The sequence below is a fragment of the Neocloeon triangulifer genome, unplaced genomic scaffold, assembly GCF_031216515.1.
Source record: "Neocloeon triangulifer isolate White Clay Creek 2 clone unplaced genomic scaffold, ASM3121651v1 ptg000022l, whole genome shotgun sequence".
Lineage (NCBI taxonomy): Eukaryota > Metazoa > Arthropoda > Insecta > Ephemeroptera > Baetidae > Neocloeon > Neocloeon triangulifer.
The window spans coordinates 2,172,979-2,186,207 of record NW_026775562.1 but is presented as its reverse complement, the minus strand read 5'-3'; the positions used below and the strand labels follow the sequence as shown (position 1 = coordinate 2,186,207).

Genomic DNA, 13,229 nt, shown 5'->3' with positions numbered 1-13,229 from the left:
TTTAATTTTAATCCCAAAGACAACATTTTGGACAATTTACACATAATAATCATTTTATTTCAGAACAGAAAATAGAGTGGAACGATCTAATCAAAGTAAAAATATGGATCACGCTGTAAATGCTTTCCTCATCTCTTTACTCTTCTCTCAAATTATATCTCAAATAGAAACAAAATATTATTTAAATCAAAGATAAATACACATCTCTTTCTCTCGTCCTCTCTTTTTCATATAAATTATAAAGGTACATGTGTATGTATAATTTACAGAAATTTAAAAATCAGAATTCGCGTCAATCGGCATTGAAGGTATAATATTTACAAAAGTTTTTTCCTTTCGTGTATGTATGCGTGTGTGTGAGAGTTTGCTGCTTTTGTGTATGTGTGTGTGATGTACATTTTACATAATGGGAGCAGGTTCTCAAGGAGTAAAATCCATAAATACTCGAGAATAAATTAAAAACAAACAATATGTGTGTAAAGCAGACTGCGCTTCGTTTCGGAAGATGCCTAAATTAGAAAAAAACGAACCTCTCAAGTAACTCGAGAAAATGCTACTCAGTATATATCTTGATTTAATTAGTAATACTGGCAGAAACAATGAGCTCCAAAAATGCATTTGCGCCTATCAGTGGTGATTTTTTGTTTTTCAAAATTTTATCAGAAAATTTAATTCTCAAAGAGTTTTGTACCTGATGAAAAATCGTCGCTTTTGTCCCTGTTTCACAATCAAATCGAATTAAAAAAAAACCAGCTCATTGCAATTATATGCACGGGGTCAGATTTTGTTCGTTCAAGGTTGCAGCCGTCCGCCAGAAACACTTCTTCTTTCTCTCTTTTACACGCCGTCAGTTTCACAGTTTTTTTCTTCTTTTAAATTGATTCTCTCAAAAGACAACAAAAAAATGGTGGGTTGCGCGGCGGTGTGCGGCTGGCTTGATTCAACAGAGATTCCCGACCGCCACCGCGTTCTACACAAGACAGAGACGGAGAGCAAAGCGCCACCAGCTGCGGCCCGATCGAGGACCAAAATCCGAGCAATTTCTTTCTCTACGGAGTAATAGGAACAGCGGCCGCCTTTAAAGCTGGGCCTCGAAACGAGATCTCTCAATAAAATTAGAGAAACGGATTCAGGCTTTGGGGAAAAACTACGAAATCGAAACAAGGAGAACCTTTTAAACAAGAGCCTTGCAGGTGGCGGTTCGCTGACCTCTGTGCCCTCTTCAACTAGAGATGCCAAATATATACGTACTCGCCCTACCGATTGCAAATGTTCCATCGTAATCATTAAATATATATATAAACGTTCCGAATTCATAATCAGTTTGTGTCACCGCGTCGCTAACATCTCGCTCTTGTGTACAATTTGGAGGTAACTAAGGTTTTATTTGAAGGAAGGAGCTTGTGGAGCAGGAGTTGTGGCACAAACGCTATTGCATGAAAAAATCAGGATGGTCCGAGTCTTTTTCAAATCTCTTGGCTTCTTCCTGCATACTTTCCTTAATTTTCAGTATGGCTGCTGATTCGGTTTGGTCCTGCAAGGAAGAAAGTAGTTGTCACTGCATTTTACTCTTTTCAATTGCTGCGTGTATATTAATTCAAAAATCGTCAAAACGAAAAATTAAAAACAAAACTGAACGTTTCTCTATATTTTTTTTTGTGTGTAATTGAAATTTACATGAAAATGTAAAAGAAATGTAAAGCAAAAGAAAGTGGGTGCAAAAAACATGTACAGTAAAACATGAGTGGCAGATTAAAATAAAAATAAATAATAATTCCAAAAAATAATCAAGAAGTGTGCAACGTTAAATGTAAACGTAAAAAAGTGAATCAAGACGGAGTAAAATGCACTACAGGTTTGAACACTTGCAACTCAAGGGTTCTCAGATGCGCGCAACCTCCAGCTTTTTGATCCTGACACAGAAGCATAAATTGAGAAATCTACCCACCGAGCAAGTCCAAAAAGGCTGGAAGTGCACGCCTTTAGAATATGGTTAAGTTTTTGCTTTAATTGTATGAAACTTATTTACATTTCCACAGGAAAATTGATTAATTCATTATTACTTTGCAAAAGAAGTCTCTGAGCAACAATTATTAAAAAGAAATTTTTATTTCATGCAGCAACAACACGCCCTTCCATTGTGAGTGTGACGGACATGTTAATATCTCTGTGACAAGGGCAGTAAGGAGGGTATTGAGATCAAAATAAAAGAGCTGTTTTACAGTATCGGGGGAGCCGATTTGCGCGCCCCGCTCAAGCAGTTTTATGTAATTGAATAATAATAATAATAAGTACAAAAACGAACGAAAGATGTAAAAAAGAGGAGAACTAATAAGTACAATTATTATTTCTTTTGTTTCGAGTGCCTTGCAGTGCGTACTATCCGTGTTTGGGTGTACAAAATATACAAATTATTAAAAAAAGGAACAAACTCGAGCCGCCAAACCAGGCTGGCTGCCGATCATTTTAAATTTAATGGAGGGATCAGAAATAATTCAAAATACCGCTTGGTAAAGGAAGCATTTAAGTGGTAGCACTCTGAGTTTGCACTGAAATTAATTATTAAAATTAAAAATTATATATATAATTCGAAATTAACGAAACAAGATTTCGAGAGTGAGAAAAAAATGTACACAAATAACCCTAACCAGAAGTTAGGCGAAAGAGTTGAAAAAAAAAGTCTCCCTACTCCCCTGTTCAACTTGCTTGCTTGCATTTAGTGGTAATTATCATTATGTTTCCAAAGAAAAATAAATATCGTTACGAAAGAAACAATAAAAAACAGTCAATGAGTCACAACCACCTAATGAAATGGTATCAGTGCTTCATGATAATAAAAACTTGGCAAGTTAATAGGATCATTTTGCGCGTTCGTCGATCTGAGAACCGGACAGACATTATAATTTTTGTTTGTTTTATTGCAGAATGTACAAAAAAAGTGCATCAAGCCCTCATCAAGCTCAAGCAACATCAAAAAAAGGAAAAAAAAATAATAAATTGAGCGCTCTTTGTGAGTATTCATTCAAAAAAACTTAAAAAATAGTAGCGTTTTTAGAGAGATTATTTACGCAAGAAAGAAAAAGTAAACAACTACTGGGTGTGAAATCAAAATTAATTGTGTGCTGCTCGGCTCACTAAGATTCGGAAAAGTAACTTCCACTTGAATTTATACTCACATTTTCCCCCGGCCCACCAAAGCCCCCTAAGTTGTAGTCTCCCATCCCACTACCACTGTCTTCTCTAGGTGTTCCCGGGCCGCCGTTGGCCGGTGAGTTCTTCATGCCTTCCATGCCGTCGCCATTCAACACAGGACCCATTGAATTTGGCCCTATGGGGCCCATGTTGCCGCCCTCGGGGCCTCCACTCATCGGGAAATCCTTTTATGGGAAGGAAATCAATAATTAAAAGATTGCCAAACTCCAGAAATTTCATTCTAGCCTCACCCCAGGCATATTGCCTCCAGGCACGGGCTTCATCATGGTGTACATGTTTTCGCCTCCAGAATTAGACGAGTCTGAAATGAACGCTGGGCATGAGTGTTAATTTCTATTTCTTAAGCGTGCGACGTGACGAACATTGGTTGGATTATTGCAAAAACAAGACTATGTAAAGCTAGTTTCGGGGGAGGAGAGACTTCTTGCAAAGGTGAGAGAGAGATAGAGACGAACGATCACAGTGGCAGTGATTATGATTGGGTATAAAAGCACAAAATATTCACAGCGGATTATAATAAAACATATATAATACTGGGGTTGAAAACAAAATGTAAAAACCACTTGAAAGCAAACAGAAAAGGCAAAGGGGCCTTTATTTTTCCCTCTAAAAACAAAAACTTGACGAAAAGCAGTCTCGCAACCCCCCGCAAAAAACCCAACCAACCATGCTTTCTTAAAACTAGGCCTGATTCAAGAAACTAGGCGCTAATTTATTCACCTTGTCGTGTGACAGGACTGGGAGTGGGCATTCTGTGACTAGCAGGGGAATAGGGACCCACTGAACCTAGAAAGAAAGTAAACAATCAGTGCTAAAAAGCTCAAAATAAAAATATGTTCTGGGGGTGGAGATGATATGGAGGAGGGAGGAATGTAGAAGTTCAACGAACGAAGACCTCAGCTCTCAGGAAGAAGCTCCAGGACAACACTTGGTTTTCTTTTTTTTGTATGGTGAGAAGACAAAGACAAAGTGAGGTACAAGCAGCCAGTGCATGCAGGGAGGGACGAGGGTTGAAGGGGCTCCGAGAGCCTTCAGTCCTACCTTGTGGGCTTGGCATTATAGGTGTTCCTGGGCCAGGTGGTCCTGTCGAGCCAGGAGGAGCCTGAAACCGCATGGATTCCTAATTTAATTTGGTATTATTTGTCCTTAAGTAATTCTCCACTAATACTTACATAGTTTCCAGGTGATGATGACGAGTAGCTCATAGGCTGAAACAAAAGGGTGGAAATAGAACAATTAAATTGGTTTATTCAGGAATTAATTTTTAATTTTTTTAAACTAGTAGAAATTTTGAATTATGATTTAATAGAATTCAATATGAGACTCACTGTTGAAGTAACTGGTTGCCACTGGGGTCGTCCACCAGGTCCGCCCATGGGACCCATAGGTGGTCCAGATCCAGGGCCGAGGTTCGCATTAGGAGGAGGTGCTCTCATTCCGGGGCCGTAGCCGCCGGGTGCCATGGGGGCCATTCCTGGACCCCGCGGTGGGTTCATTCTTGGGTTCATTGGGTTCATGCCAGGAGGGCCTGCAAGAATCGAGGAAATTTAAATTTGGAAAAAAATTTAACAAAATGGAAAAGTATAAAATTCAGCAGTAGCCCCATGCATGACAGTGTGAACAAAGCGAAAAATTTAATGTAAAATATTAAAATGATTGACTCTCACCTTGCCAACCAACAAATTCACCTCCTTCACCTGAGAATGAGAGATATACAGAATCATGAGCATTTTAATAAGAGACAACAATCGCACCAGACGTACAAAGGGGATAATTTGCTTTGATTTTAAACCAAATAAGTTCTATACCCGAAACATTAGCATGCAGGATTTAATATATATTTTTTTTTTGTAATTTTTTCATTAAAAAGCTACGAGTAATTTTGCCTGAAAGCAGCTTTGATGTAGAGGGAGTGTGAACTGAAACTCACCTTGCCGCGTGGGGTCCATGTTGTTCGACATCAGTGGCTGCCCAGGGGGCTGTAACGGGGACAGAGAGTTAAAAATAATTCTTATTTCTTTTGGGATGATAAAAGCTTAAAAATCTTAAAATTAGGTCAAATTGTACGATTTTCCTCAAAAATATAAATGAATGTTTTACTTGTGAGATTCATATTATTCATCTTACAATTTACATCTCAACCTTAATTAATAAATAAATCAATTAAATTTCAAATCCAGGAAGGGAAATCTCACTAATTGTCAGAAAAATTATTAGGAAACACGAAGTTTTTGCATTTTGAATACGATTGAATTTACGAAACGATACACTACACTTTTTCAAGCGTAAAATTATTGTAAAATAATTTGCATTTAAATAAAATAATGATTCCCTGTTTCAGAATAATTTCTCAAAATTTTTTTCTAAGTAATAAATTTAAATGAAAACTTATGTGAAATATTTACTCAAACATAAACAAATGACATAATTTAATTGTAAAATTTTAGGAAAATCATACAAATCCTTAAAATTACTTATAGATTAAGAAATAATAAAACAAGGACTCACAAAACTCACCCCATTGAACTCATTTCCAATCTGCGGCATTCTTACGTTCGGTCTCGGTCCTGGACCTCCATATCTAGGACCCATAAACGGCTGCAAAAATTAATCGATTTTTTTTACAAACATCAATTTGGACAGCCATTGGTGCTTCTTTGCTAGCTGATCCGCGAATTATCAATAATTATATTTAAAAAAAAAAAAATCAAATTTCTTCCAAAAGTAGCCAGTCATTTTAGGAGTTTGGAAATACATATTTCGAGGGGGAGGGAAACGACATGCTAATTATACACGTATGTCTATATTTGCATGAAAAAGAAAGAGACTTGTCGTCGATTTGGAATTCAAACTGTTATTTACATCGACAGGGGCAACGGGGTGATATGCCGGGCGGGCGAGGGACACAGAAAGGGCAAACACACAAGTCACAAGCACGTGGGCGTGAATTTCAATACAAAGGAGAGCAGCTAGCCAGCAGCAGCAGCAGAAAGAGAGCGAGAAAGAGAAAAGGAACACGGACGAGAAGAGCTCGAGACTTACCTGATTAGGCATCATTTGACTATGAGGAGGGGGTGGTTGGGGGTGTGGGGATGGCTGAGTTGACGGATGAGTGGGTGGTGATGGCCTCATTGTCGAGTTCTGGAACACAAGAGTAAAAGCGGACAACTTATAACGACACAGAACACACAGAGAAGAGGTCTGAGGTGTATATGAATTTTTTCAAAAAAATTTCACGTCCAATTTTAATTTTCTTCATAATTTACACACAGACAGAGCACAATTAGGAAGCGACAGTATAGTTTGCCTTTCGGAAGCAGAGGAGACGTTTCATTTTTACACATTTGAAGATATATTTACATGTAATTTTTACTTTCAATTTCTATTGAAAAGTAATCAAACAGGTTTGGCAAATGTATAATATGCAAATTTGGTGTGATGATGGTACAAATGGAGGCCCGCGGGCCATGATCAGGCAGGGAGCGTGCAAACTCTCGCCATAAAAGGAATGAGTGTGTTGCTAATAAAAAAAAAAAAATACTCTCAAGTCGGAATAAAAATGTATTCGGAGAGGTTGGAAACGTGCTTTCGGCAGATAGATCGATATGATTCGTGGGAGTGAAATGTGCTCAGGCAAATCAAGAGAGGTGCACGGAAATCGGGGACAAACAACACAACACAAACAATCCAGTTAGGAACGAAAAAGGAGAGACTGAACTGAAATTACTCAAGATCAACAAGTTTGGGACTGGCCACCTTTTTTATAAGTCTTCGACGATTAAAAAAAAAAAATCGTAAATTAAAAAAAAAGTTAGAATTACGACTCGGCTGAAAGAGGGTACTTACAGGGAAGAAACCAGGGGGCATGGGTCCTCCGGGCATCCCGTCGTTCGGGGGCATTTGCCCAAGTGGACTGGGTGCTGGACCAGCATTCTGTAGAAATGGAGAATTTTTTAATCAAAATTTTAAGCTTTTAAGCAAGTTAAAATCTAGATATTCTCAAAATTAATTTTAATTGGTTTTCCTTAATCAATTCTATAAATAAAGAATTAATTTGACTTTTCTATTTTTTTACTGATTTTTCTTAGTAATTAAAATTTAAAAAATGAAGCAAATGGCAACTCTTCAAATTTCATTATGAAGTTTTATTAAAATTTAATTAATTAAAAAAAATTATTTAAATTGGTGTCATTTTTAGTAATAATTTTTAAATTTAAATACATCTCTTTTATTATTTCATTTTTTCTTTTAATTATTATTATTATTATTTATTCTTCTCGGTCAATACAAAATTTTTAATAGAAATTACTAAAAAATTATCAGATTTCTTAAAAAAATTGCAGCGTACTTTAAATTTGAAGTTTGCTTTATTTTTAAATTTCTTATTTTGAATAATTTATTTTTTCGTAATAATTTTTGGTAAAATTTTTAAAATAAAATATGCTTACATGTGTGATTCCGTTGACTCCATAGCCAGAATTCACGAATCCCTGGAATCAGAAATGGCGAGATGAGAAAATTGGCGGCCATCGTCGCAAAAAGAGCAAGAAAAGGAGGCGCGCGCGAATGCACCTGCGGATGGCTCACGTCGGGAGAAGCACAACTGGTCCACCTTCCATCTTTTGAAGGGGGTGTACCAGTTGACCTTGATATTCATTAAAATAGAGCCGGCCGGGCACAGACATCTCTCTGAGAGAGAAAGAGAGAGCATGTGAGCTACTCGTCCGTCTCCTTCGGATTTTTATTTTTCCTCCTTTTTTTTTTACCTCGCCCGAGACGGGAAATTTCGCACAAATCGAGTTTGTGCGCGCGCCAGGCAGCGTTTTTTTTTTAGATTTTTTTCAACCCTGCCTGCCTGGATGGGGGTGTCGGAGAGAAAGAGGAAAAACTCGCGGTGTGTTGTCATTTGATACAGTATTGATCCGAAACGGACTTTTTGAAAAATTATCTTCTTCTTCTTTCGGGGAATTTTGAACTGATGCTGATTTTCTCAGAAGCGGACGGTGAGAAAATTGCACCGAGAACAAAATTTCAGGAAGGTGTACTTACGTAGTCGTGGAAGGCCTTTGCCTCACTCGAGTGCTCACAAGTGTCCCTCCGCTCCGGCGCTGCACAATATAAGTCCCAGAATACACTGTGGAATAAAATAACAGAAATATTGGTGATATTTATTAGAGTAAAAAAAAAATGGAAGTTTGGAGACCGATAAAATTTTGAAGAATATTCAATTTTAAATATTTTCTTTAAAAAATAATTTAAAATTTAAATAAATCAATATTGTCTTTCAGAAGTTAAAATTGCATTTCTTGCAATTTCTGTCCATTAAATTGTTTGAAGATTTTGAAAACAATATTGATTGTAAATTTTTGCAATTAAATGATTTTATTTTATTGTTAAACATATCAAATTATTAAATGCTTGTTTCTAATTTTTACCTCTAGAACAGAAAAAGAGATTTGATTTCTAAATTAAAAATTAAATGAACCTTCAACGTTTAAAATTAATTAATTTATTTTTAATTTTCCAACAAAAATAAATATTTTCTGCAGTCAGAAAATAATGATTTCTGGCTGGTAGATCATAAAGCTTTGGATTAATTAAATCGTTCAGTTTGAGAAACAATGAGAAGAATCAGCTAATTACTAATTTAATCCAATTTTGATAAAATTTTTATCCTGAATTATTGAAATGTAGGATTATGAAATAATTAAAAGAGTTTTAAAGTAAATTTTTGCTTCTTTATGATCTAATTAAAAAATATGACAAAAACATAATTGAACAATTATTAATTTTTAATTGATTTTTTTTTCAAAAAATAAAAAAATTAATAAAGATTTGTTATTCATTAATTGATGGCTGGATGTTTCTATTAAATAAATTTTGCAGTGAAAGTTGAAAGTAAACTCGAAATGGAATAATTTTTTCAAATAATATGAAAATCAATGAAAATAAAAGTGGCGAATTAGAATTTATGAATAATTTTTTTTACAAAAATTGGCTGATTTGGCAAAATAATGATAATAACTATATATTATTAAAATAAATACCAATTTTCTTCAATTTGAAAGACTAGGCCAAATTTTCTTCGAGTTACATCAAATTAAATTTTTTAAACAAATTTAAATCAAATTTTGTACTCACCACCACCAGGAATGTAGAAACCCAGGTGGTTCTCCTAACGTTATATTCTTCTCCCATCTTATCTGGAATCACAGAAAGGCGCACACACAGATTCGCATTAATCAAGGGCCAATTAAAGCTTCGGCTGCGGCGGCAGCGCCCATGCATCGCGCGCTGCGCGTCCCATTGATAAAACCCGACGCAATTAGTGCATTACGCAGATGCTTACCTCTGATAAAAAGGTTTGAGCTGCTTTTTGTGCCCCCACATGTAGAAGATACTCGTAGACGTACAAAGCCAATCTGCAAAAAGAAAGCAAGCAAACAATGCAAGGTGAATTACTGCGGACGCGAAACAAATAATAAATGAATAATTGCGCGATGGGTGACGCAAAAAATGGAAAAAAGCAAAGGCAGTGTCAACCGAGAACCAGTTTCCGAGTGGAGCCTTCTGAGTAATTGAGTGGCAATGACTAGAATTTTTTAGGACAATAAGAATCAGAGAAGAATATACCGGCCAGCGACTTGTTTCTCCAAAAGTTGAATAAAGAATTTAATTGGTTTAAATAAACAGAATTTAAATATTAATATAAAAATTTATCTCATATTTTTTATTATTTTGAGAAAAATTAGCACTCGGTGTGCGAAAGCAATCAATTTTTTTTATTTTGTAGTCGGAGCAGAAAAAATGTGGAGCAGAAAGTCAAAAAGCGGCCGCGTTGCCGGCCTTGTTAGCGCATTCGAGTCTCTCTTTCTCTGCTCCTCGATGTGCACGTTGGTTGCTGCTGCTGCCTGTGATCGGTGCTGCAACTTCCAGGTCACAAACACACGCGGCCCTTTTTCTCCACTACAATGGCACACAAAAAAAATTAAAAATCGAGTCTGCCGAGAGCTGGACGGACACGCATTCCCCCTCGTTTATGACCTGATTTACAACATTAATACTAAAAAAATAGAAATTAAAATAATTCTCAAAAAAGAAAATTGCCACTTATCGGGGAAATAAACATAATCTTGTTTACGTTTGAATTCTCCACGCGTCATTGGTATGCATTCTGGAAGGAGCGAGAAGGGATAAACAGGAGAGCGTGAAAATTTAGTAGTTCCGAAAATATTCACAGTATTTATTTTATTTATTTATTAATATATTTTTAACCATTTCCTTCAATTATAGCTTTTAAAGCATTTAATCTAATTAATAAATATATTTAAATAGAAATAAATATTAATTTTAATTTATTTAGAAATATTTAACAAATTTTTAAGAATTAAAAAAAAATATCATGTCCCCCGTGCTAGCTTTAGGCCCCGAGGAATCCCACAAAATATATAAATATGGCTCCCAAGCACCCCTATGATGCCGCGGCGGGGGATGCGGTCACGCTGCCTTCATCCCCGAATGTATGCCACGCGCCTGAAGGGCTGAAGGGGATCGAAAGTTGCCCGTTTGGGGACTTTTGACTTTCCTTGGGGCCCTGGGGACCCCGGGCGCCGGCCCAGCAGCGTCCCAAAACCGTGTTGTTGCGATTCGCGAATCAAAACAATCGATGGTGAGGGAAGGGCGAGCGGTTTGACCCCGGAGGTCACCCCACGGCGGGGCTCCCGGGGGCACCTTGGCTATGTGGGCAGAGCTACTCACTTTTCGCGTGCCTGGGCATCCGAAGGTACGGTCGAGCCTTTGCCTTTGGCGTACATGTTGCAGAGTGGTGAGGAGTGAGTCCGTGGGTCGCGCACCTGTCAGACTAGCAGAAGAGTCGCCGGTGACCCCGTGACCATCTCGCGGGGGTGTCCGAAAGGGCCCTAGACGCTCATCCGCTGCCTGAAAACGCCTTGGCGAGCGATCCTTGCGCTGCTTTTTGCCTGCTGTGAGTGCAGCGGCGGCGATGCTCCGTGCGTAAGCAAATGGGAGATGAACGGAGCAACACTATTGGACCAGAAATCCAACGTTTGTGTCGTTCCAACCGACGGGTCGATCCCCCCAATAATAAAGCGGCGGAGACGCCCGAAGTGCGGCCGAAGCGCCCGGGTTTTCGCTCTGCCGTCGATGCGGGGGCTCTGAAGGGGGCCCCGGGGGCTCGTGGCGATTGCGATTTTTAATTCGCGATTTTTCAAGATGTTTTTCGGCCGATTTCGGCCTCGTCGGGCCGATTTCACAGTCGGCGAAGGGCACGAGCGGAGGGGAATTTTCGTGTTCGGCGCAGTGGCTCGTTGGCGCATGCGAACGTCCAACAATGGCTCCCCGACGATTTGCTCCGAAAGAAGTCAATATCTCGGGATTTTTGAGCCGCGATTTTTCAATGAGCTGACGGTCGACTCAATTATGTGAACAAAAATGCAGATGGAAATAAATAATAATAAAATTAACGAATGAAATATTTCAATTTTTGATAAGAAAAAATTAATTTATTCTAATTATTCAATAAATCTCTGTGGAATTTTTAATTTTGTTGATCGCGATGGAAATATATATATTTTTTTAAATTTTATTCCCGGCAAGGTCGCTCGCTTGCTTTGGCCGCACGCATTTATTTTTCGACCAAAACAAGTCCACGCCGTCGACGAGCCGGACCTTCCCGACCTTCCAGTGTTATCATGTAGCCAAATGAGGGGGGGGGGCAATTTCTGGGCCTTCTGGGGTGCCGTGGAAGATAATAGAGCATGTAGCAGAGCAGCAAGGTACACAGCAACGCAGGCAGGGTGTATCTCCCTTCGCCGGTTCCCCCCCCCCCTTCCACTGCCTCGTAATGGTCTACCATGGAGGCTCCTAACTGAGGTTTCGAGACATTTCCATGAATGCTTTGTTATCATATGGCAAGCACGTCGCGGCACAAAAAAGAACGAATAAAGCACCGCGGCCTCGAGCGAGGCGCACGACAACTTTCGCGCTCTCTGTTGGCGGAAATTGGAAACAGAGGCGCCGCTGGCGTCAAAAAGGAGAACTTGAATAAATTAACATATTACCATAAATAAAAAAACAACAAAAATTAATTAAAAACGAGAGTGACGAGTGAGTCATTTAATATGCAAAGGTTATGGAGGATTATGTAGAAAAAATTTAAAAATTAAAAAAGTGATAAGAAAAAAACACAAAGTCAACCGAGGCTCACTGCGGCGGATGGGGTGTTTTTTTATCTCAAAAGTTGTAGTAAATTCGTTCTGGTGGTGGTGCCGTTTTGTTCAAAAATTCCTTTTCTTTTAAAATTAATTGTTTTAAAAAAATTTACCATGTATTGTAACAATGTGGACCAATAAGCAACAAGAATAAATAACATTTTTTTCATTTATTATTAAAAATTATTATTATTATTGTTGTTTATTCTTGTCCGACAAATATTACATACATGTTATATGCACAGATCACAAAGAAAAATTGAGAAAACAATTTTTGGGAGGGAAATTCAATTAATTTAATTTTTTTTCACCTAATATTTAACATTACACTTTTTTGCTTTTTTAGAATACAATTAAATAATTTATTTTAGTAATTTTAAGAGATTGTAAAAAATATCTGCAAACTTCTCTGTTTTTTATGTTTTATTTCTGTTCAAAATGTTCTAGATTTTTTACGTGTCTTGTTTGATATATGAGTTTTCCCCTATTCTTTTTCGATTTTATTGCTGTTCACATACTTCACAAAAGAACCTTTCTTCGTTTCTTTCTTTCTCTTGCGAAATTACATCAATATGGTGCAGAGGCGTTCGCATTCTACGAAAGCGCACAAAAGAGGGTTCTCGCAAAATCGACACCTTTCCTTTCTTTGTACCTGCTCTCGCGGCGTGCATGCATTATTCCGCGCGATAGCAAAACAAAGGAGAGGCGCTCCGGTCCACGAGCGCCTGCAGAATCGCGTGGGTAGGCAACCACGGGTAGTCGGGTGCCCGACAAAATGCCTACATT

The 13,229-nt window shown here is 37.9% G+C and overlaps 1 protein-coding gene across 15 annotated transcripts; it reads right to left on the bottom strand.

The window, feature by feature from the left end:
• Positions 1 to 205: 205 nt before the first annotated feature.
• On the bottom strand, positions 206 to 11,510 carry LOC132204144 (single-stranded DNA-binding protein 3). Of its 15 annotated transcripts, none has more exons than XM_059632434.1 (17): positions 10,972 to 11,510; positions 9,563 to 9,635; positions 9,355 to 9,416; positions 8,263 to 8,347; positions 7,662 to 7,703; positions 7,060 to 7,146; positions 6,256 to 6,354; positions 5,722 to 5,811; positions 5,144 to 5,192; positions 4,881 to 4,910; positions 4,542 to 4,741; positions 4,386 to 4,427; positions 4,255 to 4,333; positions 3,934 to 3,999; positions 3,444 to 3,526; positions 3,177 to 3,377; positions 206 to 1,534 (listed from the first exon to the last, which is right to left on the bottom strand). In XM_059632434.1, exons 1-17 carry the CDS (start codon positions 11,025 to 11,027, stop codon positions 1,430 to 1,432), a joined length of 1,449 nt encoding a protein of 482 aa, XP_059488417.1. In that variant the 5' UTR covers positions 11,028 to 11,510; the 3' UTR covers positions 206 to 1,429. The 15 variants fall into 15 exon arrangements, with proteins under 15 accessions (XP_059488417.1, XP_059488419.1, XP_059488420.1 ...); XM_059632436.1 differs by having other exon boundaries at positions 5,731 to 5,811; positions 10,972 to 11,508; XM_059632437.1 differs by having other exon boundaries at positions 3,444 to 3,514; positions 10,972 to 11,505.
• Between the last annotated feature and the right edge of the window lie 1,719 nt (positions 11,511 to 13,229).

Coding starts and splice junctions, on each gene's coding strand:
- LOC132204144 (XM_059632434.1), bottom strand. CDS start 11,027: ATGTACGCCAAAGGCAAAGGCTCGACCGTACCTTCGGATGCCCAGGCA. Junction 4,428..4,541: donor GGCAACCAGTTACTTCAACA/GTGAGTCTCATA, acceptor TCCACCCTTTTG/TTTCAGCCTATGAGCTACTC. Junction 4,000..4,254: donor TATAATGCCAAGCCCACAAG/GTAGGACTGAAG, acceptor CTTTCTTTCTAG/GTTCAGTGGGTCCCTATTCC.